The sequence below is a fragment of the Rhinoderma darwinii genome, chromosome 1 (assembly GCF_050947455.1).
Source record: "Rhinoderma darwinii isolate aRhiDar2 chromosome 1, aRhiDar2.hap1, whole genome shotgun sequence".
Classification (NCBI taxonomy): domain Eukaryota; kingdom Metazoa; phylum Chordata; class Amphibia; order Anura; family Rhinodermatidae; genus Rhinoderma; species Rhinoderma darwinii.
This window is the reverse complement of record NC_134687.1, coordinates 27624725-27649863: the sequence shown is the minus strand read 5'-3', so window position 1 is coordinate 27649863 and position 25139 is coordinate 27624725. Positions and strand designations below refer to the sequence as shown.

General features: G+C 42.7%; 1 protein-coding gene across 3 annotated transcripts in view; it reads right to left on the bottom strand.

Moving 5' to 3' along the window:
* MAEA (macrophage erythroblast attacher, E3 ubiquitin ligase) overlaps positions 1 to 25139 on the bottom strand; it is a 64663-nt gene that overhangs the window by 23908 nt on the left and 15616 nt on the right. For all 3 annotated transcript variants that reach the window (XM_075856800.1, XM_075856791.1, XM_075856782.1), the window contains exon 3: positions 18772 to 18975. In XM_075856800.1, coding sequence (XP_075712915.1) covers positions 18772 to 18975 — 204 coding nt within the window. The remainder of the gene's footprint in view (positions 1 to 18771; positions 18976 to 25139) is intronic.

The following is a 25139-nucleotide window of genomic DNA, read 5'->3' as shown; positions in this document are numbered from 1 at the left end:
GGTGGGGGTCCAACAACTGGGACCCCCACCGATCAGGAGAACAGGCTTACTTTGCCGTTCCTGGGAACCCCATAAGAATGGAGGAGAGGTAGTGCTTGATCACTGCTCCATTAATTTCTATGGGGCTGCTGGTCAGGCAGCGATCGGACCCCCACCGATCAGATATTTATAACCTATTCTGTGGTTAGGTGATGAATATTGATTATGGGAAAACCCCTTTAAAGTGCTGCCAGCACCACATACTGCAAAAATAATATCCAGTACAGTGTGTAAGTAGCGGTTTAACACAACACCTTAGCAAATACCACCATACAGTGCTCACATAATACCAACACACAGTTACTAAATAACAGCTCCATACATAGTCATTTAATAATCGTGCTATACAATGTCTAAATAATTCTGCGATACAATTAATGTCATAATTCATGGTGGTTGCAAGACTTGGCTGCCAGGCCATCTGTGGTGCAAGCAGAAGCAAACAGCAAACATCACAGGAAACAAGTGCCAAGGACGTGACTGGTCAACATGGATTAATGCAATGGATCTGCCAGAGAATAGAACAGGTGGTTCAACTAGTACCAGTTAAAGGCTATGGACACCTTTGACATGGCAAAAAAAAACTCAATTTATATGGAGTCAGCGTTTACCTGGAGTTATAAAAGTTGCACTGAGTTTCAGGATATAATCTTCAATTCTTTTCAGACCCCCTAATATGAAGTGTGCAACTGGTGCCTAGTTTCAGACTTTTCTTGTGTGGACGTGTCCCTCCCAGTAATACATGTGAGGTCTGTGTGTCCAGGATGCTGCTTCCTTCTATAGTTCTCATGGATCAGCACAGCTACATCCCTGTACTGATTTCTACAGCCCATGATGGATCTCTTCTCCTTTGTGCAGAAAAGTTGTAATACTAAGGATCGTGCGATTCCCCCTCACCCTGCAGATTGTCTGTGGTATCTCACATTTCTCTTTACAATCACACACAGCCTGTGTGATTCCCCCTACCTACCCCTGTGCTTTCCTCCCTATATAAACTCCCACACTCCGTACAGCCTGTCTGGTCTGCCCTCCCTGAACACTTGGCTGCTTTCCCCCCTCTCCACACTCGGATTTGCTGTGTACAACCTCCTCTCCCTCCCTGCTATATCTCTTAAACCGAGACAAGGCAGGGGGGGGGGGGGGGGTTAGATGAGGTCAGGCTGACAAGAGAAGTGCGGTCAGATTTTAGTCACAACTTGCAGGACACCAGCTACAGACAAACGTTCCACAAACTTTACAGCAACAAATTTAAGACTATTTAGAAAGTTACTTAATTTTGCATTAAAAGGAAATGAATAAAAAAAAAAATATCAGTCCAAAGGTTTCCGTAGCCTTTAAGTCAAGGAAAGGAGCAGAGAACCAGCAATTTATAAAATGCATGAACCTTTTAACAGAGGGGATTCATGGATACCAAATCATTACAACTTCGATAAATAGCGAGCAGCATAAATGAAAACACTTGTGGAAGCAACCACAAATATTCAGCAATGATGTACCACTGCTCACAAGTGCTTTGTATTTACATTTATTTGGTCTTACTCTAATTGCGTAAATACGATTTTCCTTAATTTTTCAAATAAATTACTTAAAAAATAAAACCTAAAACCCCCTAAAAAACAAAGAAATCCCAAGTCCTTCTCATAGAAGTTTTTTTTATAAGTCTGCGAAAAAGCATAAGAATATATTTTTATCAATGTCCATGCAGTTTCCAAGCAGCAGATAATTAATACCCGACAACTGCAACAGAATTATATCAAATGGTTTAGAATATTTTAACAAGGCGAAACATGTCCCGTGTTATTCCAGACATGAACAGGGCTGAGTAGTAGGAGACGGAACTAATATGAGCTTCAGAGGATTCCAAAAGCTCTATATCTAACAGATTCGAATAGGCATCTAGTCAAACTAAAGCCCCATTCACATCGCGTTGTTTCCTTCTGGTCAGTTGTAGCTGTATACCTCTGACGGAAGGTGGCGACGTATCCTACTGTATAGTCATACAGTGGTATATGTCACCCGAATCCCCCCTCCCCGGGCAAAGCGCTACGCCCGGCGAAGCTAATGACATCAGTGTCTATGTATGGGCAGTGACATCAGAGGTTTCTCCAGACCCAGAGTCCCTGGCCAGAGCAATTCTGATGCTCTGGCTGGGGACTACGTAGTTGAAAGCCTCTGACATCACTGTCTATATATGAACAATGACATCAGGGGCTTCCCCAGGGCCTTATTCCCCGGGCCGAGCGCTACCTGATGCTCTTCCAGGGACTCTGGCCCCCAGGAAGCTCCCTGACATATACTAGTGAAGGATGCCATACAGTGGCATCAGTCACCCACAGGCCCCTATGTTAAAACAAACCCCCAAAAAAACATTAAAAAAAACAGCTAATGCAGCCACTTAATATGTCAGTAGTCACACATGCCCAGTCCCACTGCCCGCATCCAAGGCTGGAGGAGAGAATCATAGCGTCTGCAATTCGGCAGTGAACGTACTAGGTAGACATGAGGGAATCAAAAGAACACCAGGGCAGGCATAACAAGTATGTAACTTCAATATCTAGAAACCACCGTTTGTTTTTTTTTTAAAGTGATTCCATGTGAATAATTGTTGAGTTCTGCGTAATCTAATGAAGAAAGTTAATACATAAAAGGTTTATTCCCATCTCGGACATCTATGGCATAAACAAAGGATATGCCATAAATATCTGATACATGTGGGCCCAAAATCTGGGACCCGCACCTATCTGTGAAACGAGGTGCCCTGACCCCCGTCCTACCGTCTCCCGCTGTTCTCCAGCCACAGAGTAACGAGGAGGCCGGAGGTACAGAAACAGTCGAGCTCACTGAACTATGCAATTTCCGTAACTCCCATATTGAATAGGGGTTATCAAAACCGCGTAGCACAGCGACCTGCGCAGTTTCCATAACTCACGTTCACTCCTATAGGCGTTACGGAAACAGTGTAACTCCAAGAGCTCAGCGGTTTCCGTAGTCCTGGCCAACTCGTATCCTTGTGGATAAGCCATAAATGTCTGAGACAGGAACACCCCTTTCAAAATGAACAACCCCTTTAAAGAAAAAGTATACAACTTATCAAAAATTTCCCTCTGCAAGTGGGAGCAATCTAAAAATATAGCAGTGGGAAATTCCAAATTCTCCAAGGTTGCCATGCAAACGGGTCACTAAACCAATTCAGTTTATAGCATTTTCCAGTTTGTAAATGAGAAGTCTATAGAAAGTTGTAAGTTGTAAGAGAATATATGGTTTCTTGATGGGCAGACTACATTCCCCTCAACTCTGGAGGATATTTCCGGCTAAAAAGGGGCACCAATTTTTATGTAAGATATACCTCCATCTATCCCGAGGTGCAGGATCAAAATAAACCAACTCCTCAACGCCTAGCTTTGAAGATAAAGGAGGCCAAGTCTTCAAAAGTCACCTTCAAAAATTTGCCAGCAAAGCGTAGAGGGCCAGCGTTTGTGAAAGACTTAGTGGTTATTTAATAGCATTTGATTTTACGGGCAATATTTACTTTGATTTCTGCTAATTGCAGCGTTGTCTAACAGTGTTTGAGCTGCCCTCTGGGGCCCTCGCAGAAATGTTCTCTTTTTCATGCAGAATAGAATGCTTCCAGCAAAACTAAATAATACACACGCAGGAATTATTCATCACGTAACGAGATCTGTAATGAGGGGCTGCATGAAAGGGATTAAATGACAGATTTTTGCAAAGATAAAACCATTTACACCGAGACACAAAACACACAGACAAGGGTATCAATTAGTTGGTTAGCACTTTGCTCATTTTAGTGAAGCAATGTGAAATAATGGGAGGATGCGATTTGCATATGCTTTTCATATTCCCATTAAAAATAAAAAATATGTTCTCAGTGATTTTTGTTTTCAAAGTGGAAAAGTAATGACGGAAGGAGACGTTTTTTTGTAATTCAAGTTTCTGCCGAGCTTTATGACCAGTTTTGACTTTGATTTTTACTGCCTTAATGAGGTGGCCAGCCCCAAATAAAGGGGAAGAGCTTTAAATAAAACCCTACCGAAGACCTACAGGAGCTCAAGATTTCCAAAAGACGTGGTACCCAACAGCTAGAAGGTCTCTCGGCCAACCATCGGGATCAATATGTCTTACAGGAAAGTAGAAATAGAGGAGTCGGAAGTTTGGCTTACCAACTCCACAGCCCCGGTAGAGCGAGTTCTCCTCCAATCCAGATTATGTTGAGAAAAAACAATAGATAGGCTACATTTTCTTGTCGTTATTTGTGTGAGAACATCAAGGGTGTCTTAGAGTCCACCACTGACATTCGATCGATCCCGACCAAAGACTCTTGACAATCAGGCAGCACAAAACATGGCGCAGTATGTAAAGATATAAAGAAAGTCTGCCAACGCATGGAAGACATTCTTCAGGTAACTGAAAAGTAGACATCTTGTATTTTCATGAATGGATGTTCTACCTTGGCCATCATGCCCAAGAACAGCGGTGACAGCCGAAGACAGGGGGATAAGGCAATGATGAATCCCAATTTTCTCTTCAGGATTTCCATAGGACTGTTTAGTTATTTCAAGAGCTTGAAGGACATCTTACAGACTGTTTTCTTTGTCCTTTCATTCGTTTTTAGATTTAGGTAAGATCACCTTAAGAGAATACATAATTTCTTATATTGAATATGCATGAAGACCGGGACATTTACGATGACAGCTGTCAGCTTCCTCCGGCAGTTAATGTATGACCAGTAAGGCCCCCCTGCACACGGCCGTAGCAGTAATCACGGTTTGCGATTACGGGCACAGTCGGCCTCGGACAGTTACCCGCATATGCGGGCCGTGCACCCATTATAAAGTATGGAAGCACGCTCCATAAAAATCAAATAATAGGACGTGTCCTATTTTTGGCGAATGCTTTCTACGGCCCTGACACCTTCCTGTAAATATGTGGAAATGTGTCCATGGGCAATAGAAACGAATGGATGGTAATTACAGATTCGGAATTTCGGGTAAAAATTCTGGTCGTGTGCACGGGGCCTAATTCTCCTAGTCCTCAGTCATGGTTTTCCTTGGGCAACTACTACTGGAAAGAGGGTTTGTAATTTGCCTGCAGGTCCCTGTAGACTGGACAGTGTTTACTAAGAAGGCACAACTGGCCATGGGGTAAATACAAAGTAAGGAAATACCGATAAAAATTAATGGTATCTTTACTATAACAACATTTTACTAGTCCATCATTTACCATACCAAACCATTACTTATAGGGTCATGACTCAATGTTCACCAGAATTGGGTTTTGGGCCCATTTGCCTCTATGGTTTGGTCCAGAAAATTCAAATATAGGCAAAGCCAAGGACTTCAAAAAGAAAATAACCCCAATCTAGATCAAATTACAGTCTTGAGGTTTTCTGGGGACAAGAAAAGTGAAAAAAACAATATTGTCCCACATCATGATCCTGATTCAGCTCCTTGCTGTTCAGTAAGAAAAACAGCGGTGATGACACATCCTACTTGTGACATCACACCTGTAAGGTTATGTGACAATTACAGGACGACATCGTCCATCAGTTCTGGTGCGATACGTGCATCTGTAATGCTATGATGGATTACCTATGGGTACATATTGATGAAAGTATAGGTATTGTCAGCTTTAGATTGTTTGATCTGTACACCTAAAGAGTCGTGATAGGAGATTCAACAGAATGTACCTTGACCATCCTTTTTTAGTCATAGGATGAACCCATTTAAGTGGTCAGTGGTAGAGATTAAAGATTTGAGGAGGAAAGATTTATTTTAAACATAGCTGTAGTTGGAGACCATCTCCATCACTGAATAATCTTTTTTAGATCTGGAAAATTGTAATTTTGGGGTAAAATGCAGTGAAGTTCAACTTTCAAATTCTTCGTAGATGTCAAAACCTTGTACCAGCACCCATACAAGCAACCTACATGCTCAAAATTATTGTTTTAGTTTCAGGGATATCATAAAAGTAGGAACAAAAAAAAAAAAAAAAAAAAAAAGCGTGTAGGTCACTTAGCATAAAAAGAGCATCAGTTAATATGCAGCATTTACACCAGATGAAGCCATCTTTCAAAATATTCCACTTTATAAGGCCTTATTCACACGAACGTGTTAAAGGTCCGTGACACGGCCGTTGTTTCACATGGACCTATATAATTCAATGTGACCGTTCAAACGGCCATTGTGAAGGGTCCGTGAGAAAATAGGACGTGTCCTGGTGAGGTTCCGAGCAATGAGACCCCCACCGATCGCTTAAAACGAAGCGGCAGAAGCTCAGGCGAGTTTAGTTTCTGATCGGCTTTTCTCGGAAAGCCTATGTAACTGTGTATAGGCCCATAGACTTTCTATTGAGTCTGTACACAGTTACATCGGCTTTCTGAGAAAAGCGGATGAGAAACCAAAGCGGCTCAGTGCTCACACAAGAGCTTCTGCAGCTTTGTTTTAATGATCGATGGGGGTCTTACTGCTCGGACCCCCGCCAATCAAAATTTCTGACATGTCAGAAGTTTTGTGAAACTTTAGTTGACCTGCGTGTGAAGCCACCCTAAACGTGTTATTTATCTTGAATAATGAAACTTTTTCATCCTCTATAAAATTATGTTAAGAAAATAGACCCCATACACAGCCAGATTCTATGGACCAAAATGGAAATCCGGTTTAAGAATTAGACATTGTAGGATTAAAACAAAAAAAATTTCAGCTTGTTAAAATGACTCCATGGGTGCTGCAGAATTCATCCAGAATGTCACATAAGATCCCAGAGGAACATCCAATGATCCGATGCCTCTTTAGCCTTACCCAAGAAAGGTGTTCATGACTCTCCAAATAAGAAAGACAGGCAAAAAAAAATGGGACTTATGAAAGAGTAGAAGGTGAAGACCAATGATATCCAAGTGTAACATCAATGTTTGTTTCACAGTAAGGCTGGGTTCACACGAGGTCATTACGTCCGTAAAGGACGGAACGTATTTCGGCCGCAAGTCCCGGACCGAACACACTGCAGGGAGCCGGGCTCCTAGCATCATAGTTATGTACGACACTAGGAGTCCCTGCCTCTCCGTGGAACTACTGTCCTGTACTGAAAACATGATTACAGTATGGGACAGTTGTTCCACAGCGAGGCAGGGACTCCTAGCGTCGTACATAACTATGATGCAGTGTGTTCGGTCCGGGACTTGCGGCCGAAATACGTTCCGTCATTTACGGATGTAACATGCTCGTTTGAACCTAGCTTTAGATACACTTTAGATATCTATCGGCCAAACACTCACTCGGCCAATAGAATATACATCAGACAGTCGGCAGGGTACGGCTGACTTCTCTATTGTTCATGAGCTCCCTAACCCATTTGAGATAATGTCCTGCAGATCGAGGAGACGGATGTGAAACTCTGGACAACACCGACCCTATTTTGTTTTGGTTAAAGCAAATCCAGCAATCCCCCAGTAACCTCATCATACCGCCTGTCACACATGGTGGTGGTAGTAGTGTAATGGTGTGGAGATGTTTTGCTGCCCTTAGACCTAAACAACTTGATATTACTAAAAGGAATCTTAACTCCTACACTGCACAAAAAAAAAAATCTGTCTGGAAAAAAAAAAAAATGATCCAAATCCCAAATTTCATCATCTTAGTAGCTGAAGAGAAACAAATAACATGAAAAAAAAATAAAATAAAAAAAGTTGTTAAATTGACTTGTCGTGAACCCCATAGAGACGTCGTGGCAGAACAAAGAATGTACAAGTACTGCGTAAAAATCTACCAAAGTAACAATCACAACACAGAGATGGTAGAAATTTGACAAATGCAATACAAACCATAGAAAGTGTTAATTCATAGCGGTAGATTTTCCCCGATTGTCATTTTCAGTAAGCCGCCTTTCGGTTTACGATGGTTATGATGCCCAGAAAGCTTCCACGGAGCATATCTGAAGGTTGAGATTTCCAAGTACATCCCCGATTGCAGAGTGGACTTGGCCCTAAAGCCGAACGTTGCTGGCTTCTAGACCGGTACTTGTCCAGCCAAGTGATACATTTTCTTCATCTTTTTCTATGGCCATGCCAGGGCGTAAATTCCAGGAGCTTGATGGCAATGCCCCTAGAAAATTGATGCTGGCGTCTAGCATTTTTGATTGTATTCTATTTAAAGGGTTTTTGCTTTGTACAATCCATTTTTGTTAGAAGGGATCATTGACAATAAGCTGATCAGAAAAGTGATCAACCCAAGCAATCAGATTTAATCTGTGGGGGAACCTGGCAGTAAGTGTTCTACTTCCCTGCAGCACCACCACAGGTGAAATTAAGTATTACTCATTCATATCAATCAGTTGTCTGTGTAATGCAGGACAGGTCCTCCAGATCGTGATGATCGTGAGAAGCTCTTTGTAACCACTCTCCCCTTTGTTCAGGATTCTCATCTCTTGGCCAGAGGACCTCCACCTATTAAAGAGGTATTACCAAAATCATACCACCGCAGGATAGGGGATCATTTTCCAATCGGGAGTACGGGGGTTCCGAACCCCCAGATTCTGCAGTGAGGTGGGGACACTGAAAGGAGCAGAAGTCGAGCATGTGTGCTGCCGCTACATTTAAAGTCTACGGGAATAATGGAAACAGCCAAATACAGATTTTTCTCATAGACCGTGAATGGAGGTGACAGACACATGCTCGACCAGCCACTCCTTTCAAGCTCCTTCTCACTGCGGAGAGGGTAGTGAGGAGGATCTGGGGGTTAGGGGGAACCCTGTTTCACGATTGGTGGGGATCCCAGCAATCGGAAAATTATAACCTACGTCATCAATTCTGGTTTTGGGAATACCAAAGAATTCCCTAATGGGGTGTATGAAAATAGGTTTTTAAAATCTCCTTTAGGGTATGTTCACAGGAGCTACATTCAGCCGTTTTTTTGGGCTGTAAACATCCCGAAAAACGGCTGAGAAATCGGAAGCAAAACGCCTACAAACATCTGCCCATTGATATCAATGGGAAATACAGCATTCTGTTCCGACGGGGCGTTATTTTACGCCTCATTTTCAGATAACGGCGCAGAGAAAGACGCCCCGTAAAAAAGGAGTGCATGTCACTTCTTGAGCCGTTTTTCATTGACAATAGAAAAACAGCTCCAAAAACGGTCGTAAAAAAAACGCTGAAAAAAGCTCCGTATTTTCAGCTGCATTTTATTAAAGAGACTCTATCACCACATTATAAGTGGCCTATCTTCTACATAAGGAGATCGGCGCTATAATGTAGGGGACAGCAGTACTTTTTATTTAGAAAAGAGGTCCATTTTCACCATGTTATGAGCGATTTTAGCTTTATCCTAATTAGTTTCTTAATGCCCAACTGGGAATGTTTTAACTTTTTGACTAAGTGGGCGTTGTACAGAGGAGTGTATGACGCTAACCAATCAGCGTCATACACTTCTCTCCATTCATGTACTCAGCACATATTGATCTTGCTAGATCGGTATGTGCTGTCACTTACTTACACATTAACGTTACTGAAGTGTCTTGACAGTGAACAGACATTGCCTCCAGCCAGCACATGATGTCTATTCACAATCCCAATACTTCGGTAACGTTTGTGTGGGACTTCAAGCACAGCCAAGTGTAATCTCGCTGTAAACTGTCATATACAGCGTGATCTCGCGAGATTACACTTTGCTGTGCTGTAAGTCAAATACAAACGTTAACGAAGTGTTGGGATTCTGAATAGACATCGCGTCCTGGCTGGAAGGAATGTCTATTCACTGTCTAAACACTTCAGTAACGTTAATGTGTAAGTAAGTGACTGCACATACTGATCTAGCAAGATCACTATGTGCTGAGTACATGAATGGAGAGAAATATAGGACGCTGATTGGTCAGAGTCATACACTTCTCTCCACAACGCCCACTTGGTCTAAAGTAAAAACACGCCCAGTTGGGCATTAAGAAACTAATTAGCATAAAGCTAAAATCGCTCATAACATGGTGAAAATAGATCGTTTTTCTAATTAAAAAGCACTGCTGTCACCTACATTATAGCGCCGATCACATCATGTAGGAGATAGGGCACGTATAATGTGGTGACAGTCTCTTTAAGCCTGTGAACATACCCTTAAGGTCTATGGTCTGCTCACTGCCGGTCCCCTAAAAATTTTACTTTGCAGCTTGAGTGGTCTAACTGGCTGCCAACGTCTGCAGTATTCTGTCCAACTTTGGGCTAGGCCTACATGACAACATATGCTGCGTGATGACACTTGTGCTCATGGTTGAGGAATATGCAAAAATCATGTGATGAATGTAAAATAACTGGTGAAGACTGGAAGTTCGGAGCCGGATCTGATCAAATATTCTGTGTTTGATTCCAGTTGTGAAATCCAAGGTTATAACGATATGAAAGTCGGATCATTCCTCAGTCTAACAAGCTTACTCTGATGAGCCGTCTTTATAGCCCGTTCTATCAAAATCATTTGTTACGGCCGCTTCTATTCCTCTGACTCGCCGCTGTTTATCACCTCATTAGAGAGCTGAAAACCATTAGCAAATTACCTCAATAGTCATATCTGATTAGCACAGATTTTCCTGTCGGCACCTGTTGATGTACAACCTCTCGTCTCATTATTTTCTTGGAAAAAAACGAAAATCTGATAATTCCGTGTAAATGGAACTGGTGGCGTGAACGTGGAAGTGCGCAGCGTCAGGAGCTTTGTATGCAAAAGACATTTATTCAGATTCTGGAAATCTGTGCCGCGTTCATTTTTAGGAGGTAAAAGCAGGAGCACATTGGCGCACAAGTGTCACGGTAATGTGCGGCCAGCTTCCCGGGGGCTCCTTTCATTTTCTTCTCTTGGCCTGGTTGGTTTTTCTGGTGAACGGCAATACAACCAGGAGCGGCTTTTAAGGCTACATAAACTTACAATGAAAAAGGATGCAAAGATTTGCAAGCGAATATTTAAAAAAAAAGGTGCAGTCAGTGAATGGAATGAAACCGGTATGGATAGCGTCCGGCGTACACAGGAGCATGGCTTGTTACAAGAGGAGTTGTGACATTTTGAAAGAGTATCTGTCCTCTACTCATGTCTGTTTTAGTAAATACTTGTATCCCACATTAATAATAATGTTCCTCTGTCATTCCTCCTGGAAATATAAATAAATTGACAACTGGACATTACCATTTCTTTTGTCAAATAAGCCACTTTCACAATGCATTTTCAGCCTTCTATCGGAGGTATATGTCAGGAGGACTTCAGAGATATATATATATATACCTCCAATGGAAAGTTGCAACATAAACCACTGTGTAGGTGTACAGTGGGATAAGTCGCTTGTGTCCAGGCAAAACCTCCAAAGTGGCTGGGTAGCCCGGCTGCTTTTAACCTTCGACAAGGGAAGCTCCAGTAACTTAACTGGCCACATATGGCGGCGCTGCACAGTTTGGCTCAGCTCTTCTTCTTGGCTGAGGGGCAGCACAGGGAACAGGACAGAGGGAGGGAGGGAGGTTGCTGGGAGGGGGCACGGACGCTGTGGTGGGGGAGACGTTTGTCCCAGACAGAGGCTCAGCTCTCCAGCACCAGTGCTTTTCCATACTGCTGCTGCCCCTACCACAGCGACCGTGCCCCTAACTCCCTCTGTCCTATCAGAGTAATGTTGGGTGACAAGATCCCAGCACCTTCTCTCGGTCCTGGAAGATTGGTACCCAATTCTCCTTGGTGTCAAGTGTACCCAGAACTTCTAACAGGGGCTGTGGCACAGGTGAAACATTTTTTTGTTCCTTTGGATGTGCTGCCTGGATCACTTAACACTACATCGGGGCTGTGGCTTGTCTTCTCCCAGGCTGAACAGTCACCTCCGCCTGGGGAAGCTCCAGTGATAACGGTCCCTATATGTAGTGTCACATCACTGGAGCTTACCAAAATGTACGTTTAACGGAGGCCAGCGATGGATGCCATACAGTGGCATCCGTCACCTTTAGGATACAATGGCATCTGTTAAACGTATATTTTTTTTTTGCTGGATGACTCTGGACAGAAACGTGTAGTCGACTAAGGCCGGGTTCACACATAGCATATTTGGTATTTTGGTAAACAAAGTACAGTAACAAACCCAATTCACTTACATTGTAAAGAAAACCTGCAACAGATTCTAGACACGCTGCGGACTTTGCAATGCAATCGGTGTAACCAGTGGCTACACCTGCGCCAAAATCTGCATGTAACACATGCAGATTTTGTTGCGGATTAGGGTGCGGATTTCTGCGCTGGTCCAGCAGCGTAATATTTACGCAAATTTGTCCTAATACACCAATATTCATTATGCATTACACTAGGATGGAGTTCAACCTGCACCACGTAATACCATAAGATTATAGCAGATTGCTGGGGTCCCAGCACCCAGTGATCAAATTATCATTGGGGGACTAACTAAAATGGATTTGTCCCCTTAATGACCAGCCTATTTAAAACCTTAATGACAAAGCTATTTTTTACATCGTCGCATTCCAAGAGATATAACTTTTATTTTTGCGTCAACATATATCAGCTATATAAAGGACTTGTGTTTTGCGGGACAAGTTGTATTTTTTTTATAGCACCATTTTGGAGTACATATAATTTATTGATTAACTTGGGGAGACATTTCCTCAACCTGTTGCAGGAAAATTTTATGGGCCAGTTTGTGGAAGACCCGACTAGAGGTGAAGCTCTGTTGGATCTGGTCATTTCTAATAATGCAGATCTTGTTGGGAATGTCAATGTTCGTGAAAACCTCGGTAACAGTGATCACAATATAGTTACATTTTACCTATACTGTAAAAAACAAACGCAGGCCGGGAGGGCAAAAACATTTAATTTTAAGAAAGCCAATTTCCCCAGGATGAAGGCTGCAATTCAGGATATAGACTGGGAAGAACGAATGTCAAATAATGGGACAAATGATAAATGGGAGATTTTCAAATCTACTTCGGGTAATTATAGTGCAAAATTTATTCCTACAGGTAATAAGTATAAACGACTCAAATTAAACCCCACATGGCTTACACCTTCTGTGAAAGGGGCAATACATGACAAAAAAAGGGCATTTAAAAAATACAAATCTGAGGGTACAGCTGTAGCCTTTGTAAATTATAAGGAGCTTAAAAAAAATAAAATCTGTAAAAACGTATAAATGCAAAAAAAAGCCAAGGTCTGAACATGTAGGACACTTAGATAGTGGTAATGGGGAGTTGATCACAGGGGATCAAGAGAAGGCAGAGTTACTAAATGGGTTCTTTAGCTCTGTATATACAACAGAAGAAAGAGCAGCTGATGTAGCCGGTGCCAGTGCTGTTAATACATCAGTTGATATAATGAATTGGATGAATGTAGAGATGGTCCAAGCTAAATTAAATAAAATAAATGTGCACAAGGCCCCGGGACCAGATGGGTTACACCCTAGAGTTCTTAAAGCGCTTAGTTCAGTTATTTCTGTCCCCCTCTTATATTCAGAGATTCTCTAGTGAGTGGTATAGTGCCAAGGGACTGGCGCAGCGCAAATGTGGTGCCCATTTTCAAAAAGGGCTCTAGGTCTTCCCCGGGTAATTATAGACCAGTAAGCTTAACATCCATCGTGGGGAAAATGCTTGAGGGGCTGTTGAGGAATTATATACAGGATTATGTGACAAAAAATGGTAATATAAAAGTGACAGCCAGCACGGTTTTACTAAGGACAGAAGTTGTGAAACCAACCTGATCTGTTTTTATGAAGAGGTGAGCAGAAGTCTAGACAGAGGGGCCGCTGTGAATATAGTGTTTATATAAGGGGTGAGCAGAAGCCTAGACAGAGGGGCCGCTGTGGATATAGTGTTTTTGGACTTTGCAAAGGCATCTCACACTGTCCCTCATAGACGTCTAATGGGTAAATTAAGGACTATAGGTTTAGAAAGTCTAGTTTGTAATTGGATTGAGAATTGGCTCAAGGACCGTATCCAGAGGGTTGTGGTCAATGATTCCTTCTCTGAATGGTCCCCGGTTATAAGTGGTGTACCCCAGGGTTCTGTGCTGGGACCACTATTATTCAACTTATTTATTAATGATATAGAGGATGGGATTAATAGCACTATTTCTATTTTTGCAGATGACACCAAGCTATGCAATATAGTTCAGTCTATGGAAGAAGTTCGTGAATTACAGGCAGATTTAAACAAACTAAGTGTTTGGGCATCCACTTGGCAGATGAAGTTTAATGTAGATAAATGTAAAGTTATGCATCTGGGTACCAACAACCTGCATAAATCATATGTCCTAGGGGGAGCTGCACTGGGGGAGTCACTTGTTGAGAAGGATCTGGGTGTACTTGTAGATCATAAACTAAACAACAGCATGCAATGTCAATCAGCTGCTTCAAAGGCCAGCAGGATATTGTCGTGTATTAAAAGAGGCATGGACTCGCGGGACAGGGATGTAATATTACCACTTTACAAAGCATTAGTGCGGCCTCATCTAGAATATGCAGTTCAGTTCTGGGCTCCAGTTCATAGAAAGGATGAAAAATACAAAGAAGAGCAACAAAGCTAATAAGGGGCATGGAGAATCTAAGTTATGAGGAAAGACGAAAAGAACGAAACCTATTTAGCCTTGAAAAGAGACGACTAAGGGGGGACATGATTAATTTATATAAATATATTAATCGCACATACAAAAAATATGGTCAAATCCTGTTCCATGTAAAACCCCCTCAAAAAACAAAGGGGGCGCTCCCTCCGTCTGGAGAAAAAAAAAGGTTCAACCTGCAAGGCGACAAGCCTTCTTTAGGCCTTATTCACACAAACGTGTTATACGTCCGAGATACGCTCATGATTTTTACGCGCGTCGCATGGAACTATGTAAGTGAATGGGGCCGTTCAGACGGTCAGTGAATTTCACGCAGCGTATATGCGCCGTGTTTCGCGCAGCACGCACCCATTGAAGTCAATCGGTGCGTGCAAATCGCGCACGGCACACGGAAGCACTTCCAGGTGCCGCGCGCTACAGTAGTAAAATAAATGAATGAAAACAGAAAAGCACCACGTGCTTTTCTGTTTGAAAACATAAAAACAGTGTCATAATGATGCCACACGTACCTTTTGCGTGCGCAAAATGTACACGTCCGTGTGAATAAGGCCTTACTGTGAGAACTGTGAATCTATGGAATAGTCACCGCAGGAGCCGTCACAGCAGGGACAGGAGATGGCTTTAAAAAAGGCTTTGATAATGTCCTAGAACAAAAAAATATCAGCTCCTATGTGTAGAAATTTCTACATTCCCTTTTCGCATTCTTTGGTTGAACTTGATGGACATGTGTCTTTTTTCAACCGTACAAACAATGTAACTATGTAACTATGTAATGCCCTACAAAAATTGGAATAAAAAGTGATCAAAGAGTCGCATGTATCCAAAAACGGTACCTATAGCTCGTCTCGCAAAAACACAAGCCTTCATACAGCTCCATCGACGAAAAAGAATGTAAAAAAAGTTATGGTTCTCACAACATGGCCTCTGCAATTGTGAACCAATACTTTGTAAATCGCCAAATTAGGCCTCAATTTCGCATGGTACTCTCTCACTCCTGAGCCTGGTCGAATGTCCAGGAAAAAGACTAATGCCCCATGTGGGGTGTTTCGGAAACCAGGAAACAGCATAATAAGAGAGCTGTCTTGTTATGTGGGCACCACATATTGGAATAGCGATGGAAAAAATACCATTTTCACTACACCCCTAGGTGAATACCTTGAGGAGCGTAGTTTGCAAGATGTGGTCACTTCTTGGGGTTTCCACGGTTTTGGCCCCACAGGGGCTTTGCAAATTTGACATAGCGACCAGAAACCAATCCTGCAAAATCCGCACTCCAAAAGCCTAATGGCGTTCCTTTACTTCGGAGCCCTATTGCAGTATTCAGGCAAAATTGCTTTAAAAATGTTGTTTTTTCTTTTCCTATATTTGTTAAGAAAATGAAACATTTTGAGCTAAAGCAACGTCTTCTTGAAGAAAAAGGATTTGTATTTTTTATTTTCACTGCCCAAGCCTAATAAAATCTTTGAAACATCTGTGTGGTCAAAATGATCACTATACCACTAGATTAATTCCTCAAGGGGTGCAGTTTCCTAAATGGAGTCACTTTTTGGGCGTTTAATGTTTTGACCCCTGAGGGGCTTTGCAAATGCAACATGGCCTCCAGAACCATTCTTCCTAAATTTGACATCCAAAGGCCAAATGGCGCTCCTTCCCTTCTAAGCCCTGCCGTGTGTCCAAACATCCGTTTATTACCCCATGTGGGGTATTGTTTTACTCAGAAGAAATTGCTTTACAAATGTTGTGGTGCTTTTTCTCCTTTAGTCCTTGTGGAAATCAGAAAAAAAATTAGCTAAACCTACATTTTCTTTGAAAAAATAAAATAAAAATTTAGATTTTAATTTCACGGCCTACTGCCAATAATTTTGGCAATAAACCTGTGGAGTCAAAATGGTCACTATGCCCCTAGATACATTTCCTTAAGGGGTGTAGTTTCCCAAATGGGGTAACTTTTGGGGGATTTCCACTGTTTTGGCACCGCAAGAGCCGGACATGGTGTCTAAAATATATTCTAATAAAATGGAGGCCCAAAATCCTCTAGGTACTCCTTTGCTTCAGTCCAGTAGAACACTAAAGGCCCCATGCGGGATGTTTCCTAAAACTGCAGAACCTGGGCAATAAATGATTGCGTTTCTCTGGTAAAACTTTGTGTTACAAAAAATAAAGTGGATTAAAAATCTATTTCTGCACAAAAAAATAAAAATTCAATTTGTCAATTTCACATCTACTTTGCTTTAATTCCTGTGAAACGTCTAAAGGGTTAAGAAACTTTCGAAATGCTGTTTTAAATACTTTGAGAGGAGACGTTTTTAAAATGGGGTGACTTATTGGGGGTTTCTAATATATAAGGCCCTAAAAGCCACTTCACAACTGAATTAGCCCCTGTAAAAATAGCCTTTTGAAATTTTCTTGAAAATTTGAGAAATTGCTGCTAAAGTTCTAAGCCTTGTAACGTCCTAGAAAAATAAAAGGATGTTCAAAAAACGATGTCAATCTAAAGTAGACATATGGGGGATGTTAATTAGCAACAATTTTGTGTGGTATAACTGCCTGTCTTACAAGCAGATACATTTAAATTGAGAAAAATGCTAATTTTTGCCATTTTTCGATAAATTTTGCCATTTTTAACAATTAAATACTGAATGTATCGAGCAAATTTTGCCAGGAACATGAAGTCCAATGTGTCACGAGAAAACAATCTCAGAATCGCTTGGATAGTTAAAAGAATTCCCAAGTTATTACCACATAAAGTGAAACATGTCAGATTTGAAAAATGAGGCTCTGTCAGGAAGGTCAAAAGTGGCCAAAGCGGGAAGGGGGTTAACACATGCACCAGTTAACATAGACGTGTGGTATGTATCATAAGGGGTCTGCTTGAGTTCGCATTTTACATTTACATTATTTTCACATGGTTTGTGGGTGTAATCTTCTGCTTGTATGTGAGTTTTCGGTGTAAACGTATGTTATAAAGCGTTAAAAAAAAATAAAAAATTCCGGTTTGTCACAAGTTACGTGAAGGTGGACATGGCTGCCAATAGGATGCCAAGACAATTGCAATCAACAGGTTGTCTGCTTTTAAGAAATATATAGGGTTTGGGGGTGCATTTACTTTTTAAGGTGTGTAAAGAATGTATTTTATAGGTTGTTACTTTAATATTTACAGCTTAAAAACAAATTTTTGGCCACTTTAATTCGGGCGATTATATTAAGATGTGCACATGTAGACATAGAAATAAAAGTTCAATATGTGCAGAGTTCATACATAACATTTATGCCTAGGATGTGCGTTGCACCAAATTGTCTGTTTGAGCCACAAATATACATTTTTACGTCAAATTGCAATTGGATACAAAATTGCATGACGGTGCCGGTGTGCAAAAAGCGCTGAATGGCATTTTGACAAATGTGGCAGGTGTCTACTTTCAGAAAAAATACAGGTATGTTTGTTTAATAGGATTTTTTACTTTGTAATTTAGGTTTTATTTGTACAGGTGAAAATTGGGAAAATTGGTCAGGCTACCAGAGGTGCATAATGTTCGAAAAACCCTGTCTCCGAAGGGGTTAAATCTGTAATCAGCGAACTGCCGTTTCAGGGGAAACTAATAAACCTCTGCCAAATATAAAACACCTCTGTTCTCCCATATAGCTATGGACGGGTTCGGTCAAATGCTGAACCAAATTCCTAAATTAAAAAAAAATTGTAAAAGAGATGATGCAGAATGTAAAACCAAACCGCCAATACCAAATACCAATACCAAACCGCCTGTGTGACAGTCCAGAGCTGCATTCACAATTCTGCAGGCTTCAGCACTGAAATCTCCCAGCACATCTTGCTACAGTGGCTCAATGCCTGCATAGAACTTGCTCTGGTGATTTGCATTATGGGAAGTGTAGTCCTTATAATCAGACAAAGCGATGTAGGACAAACTAACTGTCCCACTGCATTATAGGAACTTAGCTAGTTTCCAATAACAACCAAAAGAATTGTGAATACAGCTCTGAAGTATAATACAGGCTGTAAATCAGGAAAAGTAACGCAATGTATTTCTAAAATGTTATGCCACTTTTTATGTAGCTTATACCTATATTACACACACAGTAAAATGGTCCTTCCTTCGGGTTTGTTTTTGGTCTTTGAGGAAGCGCTCACCTCTATACCGCTTTGCCTGGCCAGCTTCACCGCTGTGTTATAGTAGCCGCAGCGCAGAAGGTGCTCCACCATCATACGGTCCATGCGCTTCTTCTTCCACATATTAACGGCAGCCGCCTGGTCGCTGCTGTGCTCCTTCAAGTGTTCGATCCGTCTCTTGCACAACTTGGCGCTCTCGTCCTCTGCCTGGATGGACTCCACGGCCTGGAAGGAGACCGACATAACCAGTTAAGAGATGGAATAATGAAATAGAAATACAGTTTGCAGTCCACCCAGTGTGGTAATTTCACGTTCCGCAGCACTGCTTGCTTGCAAAAGGTTGACCTCTATTTCTCCTTCGCTATCTCTCGGAACTTCAATGATTTAAAGGGATTTTCCATCTAAATCAATTTCCCGAAAAACCGGATTAATAATAGAACCTGAGATAGTGAATGGCATGGGGGGGGCCTGCAGTCACGCTGCTTTTCCCCGCCCCATTATCCGACCAGTGCCGATCCAACTGACGGTCTAGTTACTAGGGATATAGTCTGCCTAGCAACTGCCTTTTATATGACGACGTCATGCCGCACATCCCGAGCAACCAGTCTCTCTCGGATTACCGAGGTCTTCAGCTCAAGTTTAAAGTTAATGTGCACAATTTTGTAATTATATCTCATGTCAGAAGATAATAAATCAGCAGATGCCCGGGCCCTGAGGTCCCACCATCTGCTAAAATAAAGTGCTACAGCACTATTCAAATTGCCACATCCCTTCGACTCCACTCGGGGGTGATGCTGCCGGCTATTACAGTCAACCCAGCCAATCAATATATGGTCACCCCTTTTGTCTGCCATCTTTTTCATTGACCAGAAGCAGAACTGGTACCCCTACATACAGTTCCGACATTCATACATAAAAAACACCTTATATACAAATGAAAAGTGACAACTGGACGAGCCTGGATCTTTATTGTACAGAACACAACATTTTCCGACTATGGGGGCTAAGGGAACCAACTGGCCACTCAACATTAGCCATGGTATTTAGGTAGAAAACTAGGGCAGAATATTGAATTTTTTGTCCCAAGTGAAGGGAGGAATCGATGCGGAAGGGGAAAGGTCATGAGGAATTCTCATATACTGGAAGTCAGGAGAGTCCAACATATTCTTAAATCCTGTTGAATTCTACATGGACACAATACTTGCTCCAAAATGAAAGTCAAGATGTAAAAACAGCACATCAGGGACCTGGGAAGTTCAAGTAATCGATCCAAGGTTGTCAGGTGGTAGAAAAGGCTGGCATAGTATCTGTCCGAACAGTATGTATTTTTTTCACATAGAATGATGTTGTTAACCTCTGGAAGAGAGAGGATGAGAAGCTAGATGAATACGAGTAGCCATAAATACAGATTGAAATCAACTTATAAAATCGGTTTTATAAGTCGCGGAGGGTTATCACCCAATGAAAACACTACAGGGGAAATGGGAATTGTACAAGCGAACAGTTTGGCTAGTGATCTATGCATTTGGTCCCATAGCTTTTTAACCTTAGGACGTGTCCACCATATGTGTAATGGAATGCCAACCACGGAAACAGAATGGTGAAGTAGTTGGGTATATGTGGTGGAGGAACTGGGAACCAGGTGAGTTCTATGAAGTATCCGTTAGACTGACCTGACGGCTGCCCTTTGTAATAGTGGTACAACAATGGTGCCAGCGGTTTGTAGGTCAGACGTTCATTTTCTCATGAAAGGGAGCCATCATCTTTAGGGGGTTGGTTAAATGTAGTATAAATCATGGAGTTCAGTCCTCTCTGTAAGGCAGAGTTCACACGGAGCGGATACGCTGCGTAATAGCCCACAATGTATCCACCCTGTGTGCCGCAGGGAATTCCAGGCAAAAAAAACACAGCAAACTGTGGTGCAGTTTTTCACCCAGAATGTCCGCCGTGGAAAACTGCAGCACTTAGCCGGCCTCCAGGGATGACGTTTCATCCTAGGAGACCGCTGCAGCCATTCACAGGCTGCAGCGGTCACATGGTATGAAGCGTCATCTCAGGAGGCCGCGCTGGAAGGAGGAACACAGTCTTTTGGGTAGGTATGAGATTTTTTTTTTTTTCTGGAGTTACTTTTTTTCCGGCGAAATCGCTATTTGTTGCGGGATTTACTTCCGCATTAAATTCAATGAGGTAAACCCGCAACAAATAAGCAGCGTTTACACAAATACAATTGGCTACTGCGGAATAAAACTCTGCACCGCAGGTCAATTTGAGCATTTTTACCGCTCAGTATTTCCAGAAACACGAGGTTCATCTTTTTCAGTAAATTGTTGTATAGTATTTAGTCTAGTCCCTGAAGTAAATGGATACTGGAGTTGTCAGATTGTTGCTTGACACTCCTCAAAAGAGCAGATATCCAGACTTGGGTGAAAATCAGGGCCAGGGATTACGGTCAAGGATAATCCAGATTTCAATTTCACACGTCTCCAAAGGAGGAGAGTGCTGTGAGTTAGTGGACTGGCTACAGACAAGCCTGGTGCCATAGGTCCTCACGACTACATCAAATGAGGAAGGGGCAGTGAAAATATTCTACAAGTGTTAATCTTGACCCCGGGGACAGAGGTATCTGCGGAGACTACAGTCCATGGGGAGGAGATCGTCCACCTAATCATTCATGATAATACAGAACAGCTCCCTTAATCCGCGGACCTCTATTGGCCGAAATAAAACTAGAAATGCAACGTTGAAAGTGGTCTAAAGTGAATTTGGGTATGAAACAGGGATAGTATACGGGGCAGAGTTACCATCTTTATCATTAATCCTACCTACCCATAAAAGCGTTGGGACATACTTCTTGACTCGGTTTGCCATTAATTTATTTTTAAGGGAAGGGAAGTTTATTTAACTATGGATTCCAGGGAAGTGGTAAAATGTAACTCCTGGATAAGGAATGTGGTGTTCCATATGTTGGATTGAAAAATTAAACTCAATGAGCTTAACCAGGGACAGACACGAACAGCACAGGCCCCCTGTGCCAGTAGATTGGGTTTGTGCCCCTCCTCCTCCCTTCAATGCCAACAAAACCCGAAAAAAAAAAAAAAAAAAAAAAAGTTATATTCTTCATAAATAAGAAAAAAAGAATGCACAAGAGCCAAACACTGTACCCATGCGCCACCCACTCTCTAAATGCATGCAGCACACATGCCACCCGTACCGAACATGCACGACTAACCAGCTGTAAGATGTCTGAAAATGTACGCATGCTGCACACACGCCACACACACTATGGACACATGCGTCACTCACATGCTGGACTCCAGATACACATGCGTCACCCGCTCACTGGACCTATGCCACACTTGTGCCATACAGAACGAGATGTGAGTCAGTGAGAGGAATAGTGATGGGGGTTTGCTGTATTTTACCGGACTCCTCTCATATGTGTAGTAGGCTCCAAGAAGGATCTACCTGATCCAAGGAAAGCTGGGTGAGATGGAAGGAATCCAGGAACACAGAGTTTCCTTAGCAAGAAGTAGTTTGGTAATTCCTAATTTCAGGCCTGTATTTTTATGGAATGATAGGCAGGTTGGCAGTGGGGTTGATAATTCCCTTCCTGGCCAGCAGGACCAGACTGGCCATCTTGCAGCTCGAACAGTGGGCCGCCTGCTGGCCACCCAAACAATTCGTGGCGGCGGCCTGCTGCCTTTCTGAGGGGGCGGCGCCACTGAAACCAGCCGCCACCAACCCCTCCTGCACTAATTGTACCTGCCTTACAATGACGAGGCTTGACAGGGCAGAATGACTTGCCCCGCCAATCAGCGCCTTTTAACGATGCTAGCAGCACAATGATGTCATCGCACCACTTCCATTGTTGAAAGGCGCCAATTGGCGGGGCAAGTTATTCTGCCCTGCCAATCAGCGCCGTCGTTCAGCCGCAGCAGACCTGCTCAGAAGAGAGAGTAGGCCTGCATTGCCACAAGACGTCGTGGGAACGGGATCAAGGCAAGTATGTAAAGCTGTTGCTTTTTCCACTTAAAAGTGTGAGTGGCATCATCTACAGGGGAGGCTATACGTGGAACACCATATACAGGGGGGGGCTATATGTGGGACACCATATACAGGGGGGGGCTATACGTGGGACACCATATACAGGGGGGGGCTATACGTGGGGCACAATCTACCGGGAGCAGTGTGTGTGTGTGTGTGTGTGACAGTGTATGGTGCCATTATAATTAGCGGTGCAGTGTATGGAACTACTATATTTAGGGGTGTGTGTCACCATGAGAATTTTAGCTTCGATTATAGTTGCAGAAGTGTTTGAATAGTGAGAAGCTGAAGACATGTGAGCGGCAAACTGCAGAAATGGGCAGTGGCTGGGAGAAGTCATCATAGAGGTCTGGACCGGATGGGGAAGAAAAGAGAAAACGAACAAACTAGATGAGTCAGTCACTTAACGTAAATGTTTATTCTGCCTCTAATCAGAACTGTAGTCACTGTATGATCTGCAGCGAGATGATAGGTGGTATGATATTTTTTTGTGTGAAACCGCAACTCCCAGCATATCCTTACCATTGTTCGGGCCATGCTGGGAGCTGTAGTTTTACGCCATACAAACCTATACGCCAGGGGTTGCACTAAATTGAGCTGTATTTATGTACGGAGCTTCATTCTGGAGATGTATATATGTACGGAGCTCTGTTCTGGTGCTGTATTTATGTACTGAGCTTGGTTTTGATGCTGTATATATGTACTGAGCTTGGTTCTGGTGCTGTAATTATATAGAATACATTTATAATAACAAAATTACAGGGAAGATGGAATTGTTTTCAATTCATTGTATATTTAATAGGAACCTGTCAGGTAGTTTTAACCACTTGAACTGCCACCATGCAGTTATGGCCGGTTCACATCAGCGTTCGCTTTCCTTCAGGGGTTCTGTCGTGGAACCCCGCAACGGAAAGTCAAACGGAAACCACTGCCTCCGTTTGCATCACCATTGATATCAGTGGTGACGGAAACATTGCTAATGGTTTACGTTTGTCACCGTTTCCGTCGACTGCGCTATTGATTCCGTAGAAAACGGCCAACTAAAAAAAAATAAAAAAATAAAAAAAAAAGTCTGAAAATCAGGAGCGGTTTTCAAACATTTTTAGTCTAGTGTGTGAACATACCCCAAGAGGTGTGTGTGTGTGTGTGTGTGTGTGTGTGTGTGTGAATGGGCCTGCGGTGGACCGGTGTGCTTACAAATGCCAGGGCTGATTTTAAGTCCAAGTACAGGTTCTCTGCGGTTCAGGTGTTGCAGTTCAGCTAATCACGGAGCTATACGAGGTCTGCAGTCTGTGCACTTAGCGGGACCGTGAGGACAGGGCCCGTCTGTCTAGAGACCGTTACATATACTGAGGGCTGCTAGACGTTGGCTTGTGGTGTGAGGTAACACATGGATTTTGGTCTGGTTTCGATGGTTGTTGTTCTACCACTCGTATAGTGAGCCTGTTCAGTTAGTACTCAGCCGAGCAGAGGTTAAACTTGTGTTTTGTGCCAGAATGTACAGGCTGGACGTGTTTCATTTAGTATTTTGCAACAAAATAAAAAGGACAGGCTAAGCACCTGTTTGGAAAAGAACCTGTGTGTCACCGTCTCGGACTGCATTTTGCCTCCCGCTACAGAGATAATTCTCACAAGGAACAATTGCTGCACAAGCACCACTCACACATAGCGAGAGCAGCGATGAGGAGGAGGTGCGCTTTATATATGGCAGAACTAGGTTATTTGCCTCCAATTTTAGGCCGAATTCAGACCACTGTAGTATATGTCCGTGTGACGACCGTTAAGACAACGTCCGCAACACGTACGCATGTATTTCAGCGGGGCTGTTGTCTTAACAGTCCGTGTGAAGGGTCTGTTGAAAACTAGAACACGTCGTGTTTTCATGGATCCCTCGATAGACTCAAGTCTATGGGGATTCGTGAAAACGGGACCAGCACGGGGGCAAATTGGACATGAAAAACGGACGTCTATGTTTCTCCACGTTAGGGTATGTGCACACACACTAATTACGTCCGTAATTGACGGACGTATTTCGGCCGCAAGTACCGGACCGAACACAGTGCAGGGAGCCGGGCTCCTAGCATCATACTTATGTAATCATGTTTTCAGTACGGGACAGTTGTCCTGCACTGTGTTCGGTCCGGTACTTGCGGCCGAAATACGTCCGTCAATTACGGACGTAATTAGTGTGTGTGCACATACCCTTAGTTTGAATTCGGCCTTAATAATAGCGCTGTTAAGCTTGCATTGTAATGCTGCCCTGTGATCATGATAGTGCACGCAGCACAAGCTGAAAAGGGACAGAAAGTGTTTCCCAATTGTGAGGGCTCAGTTGCCATTGTGTA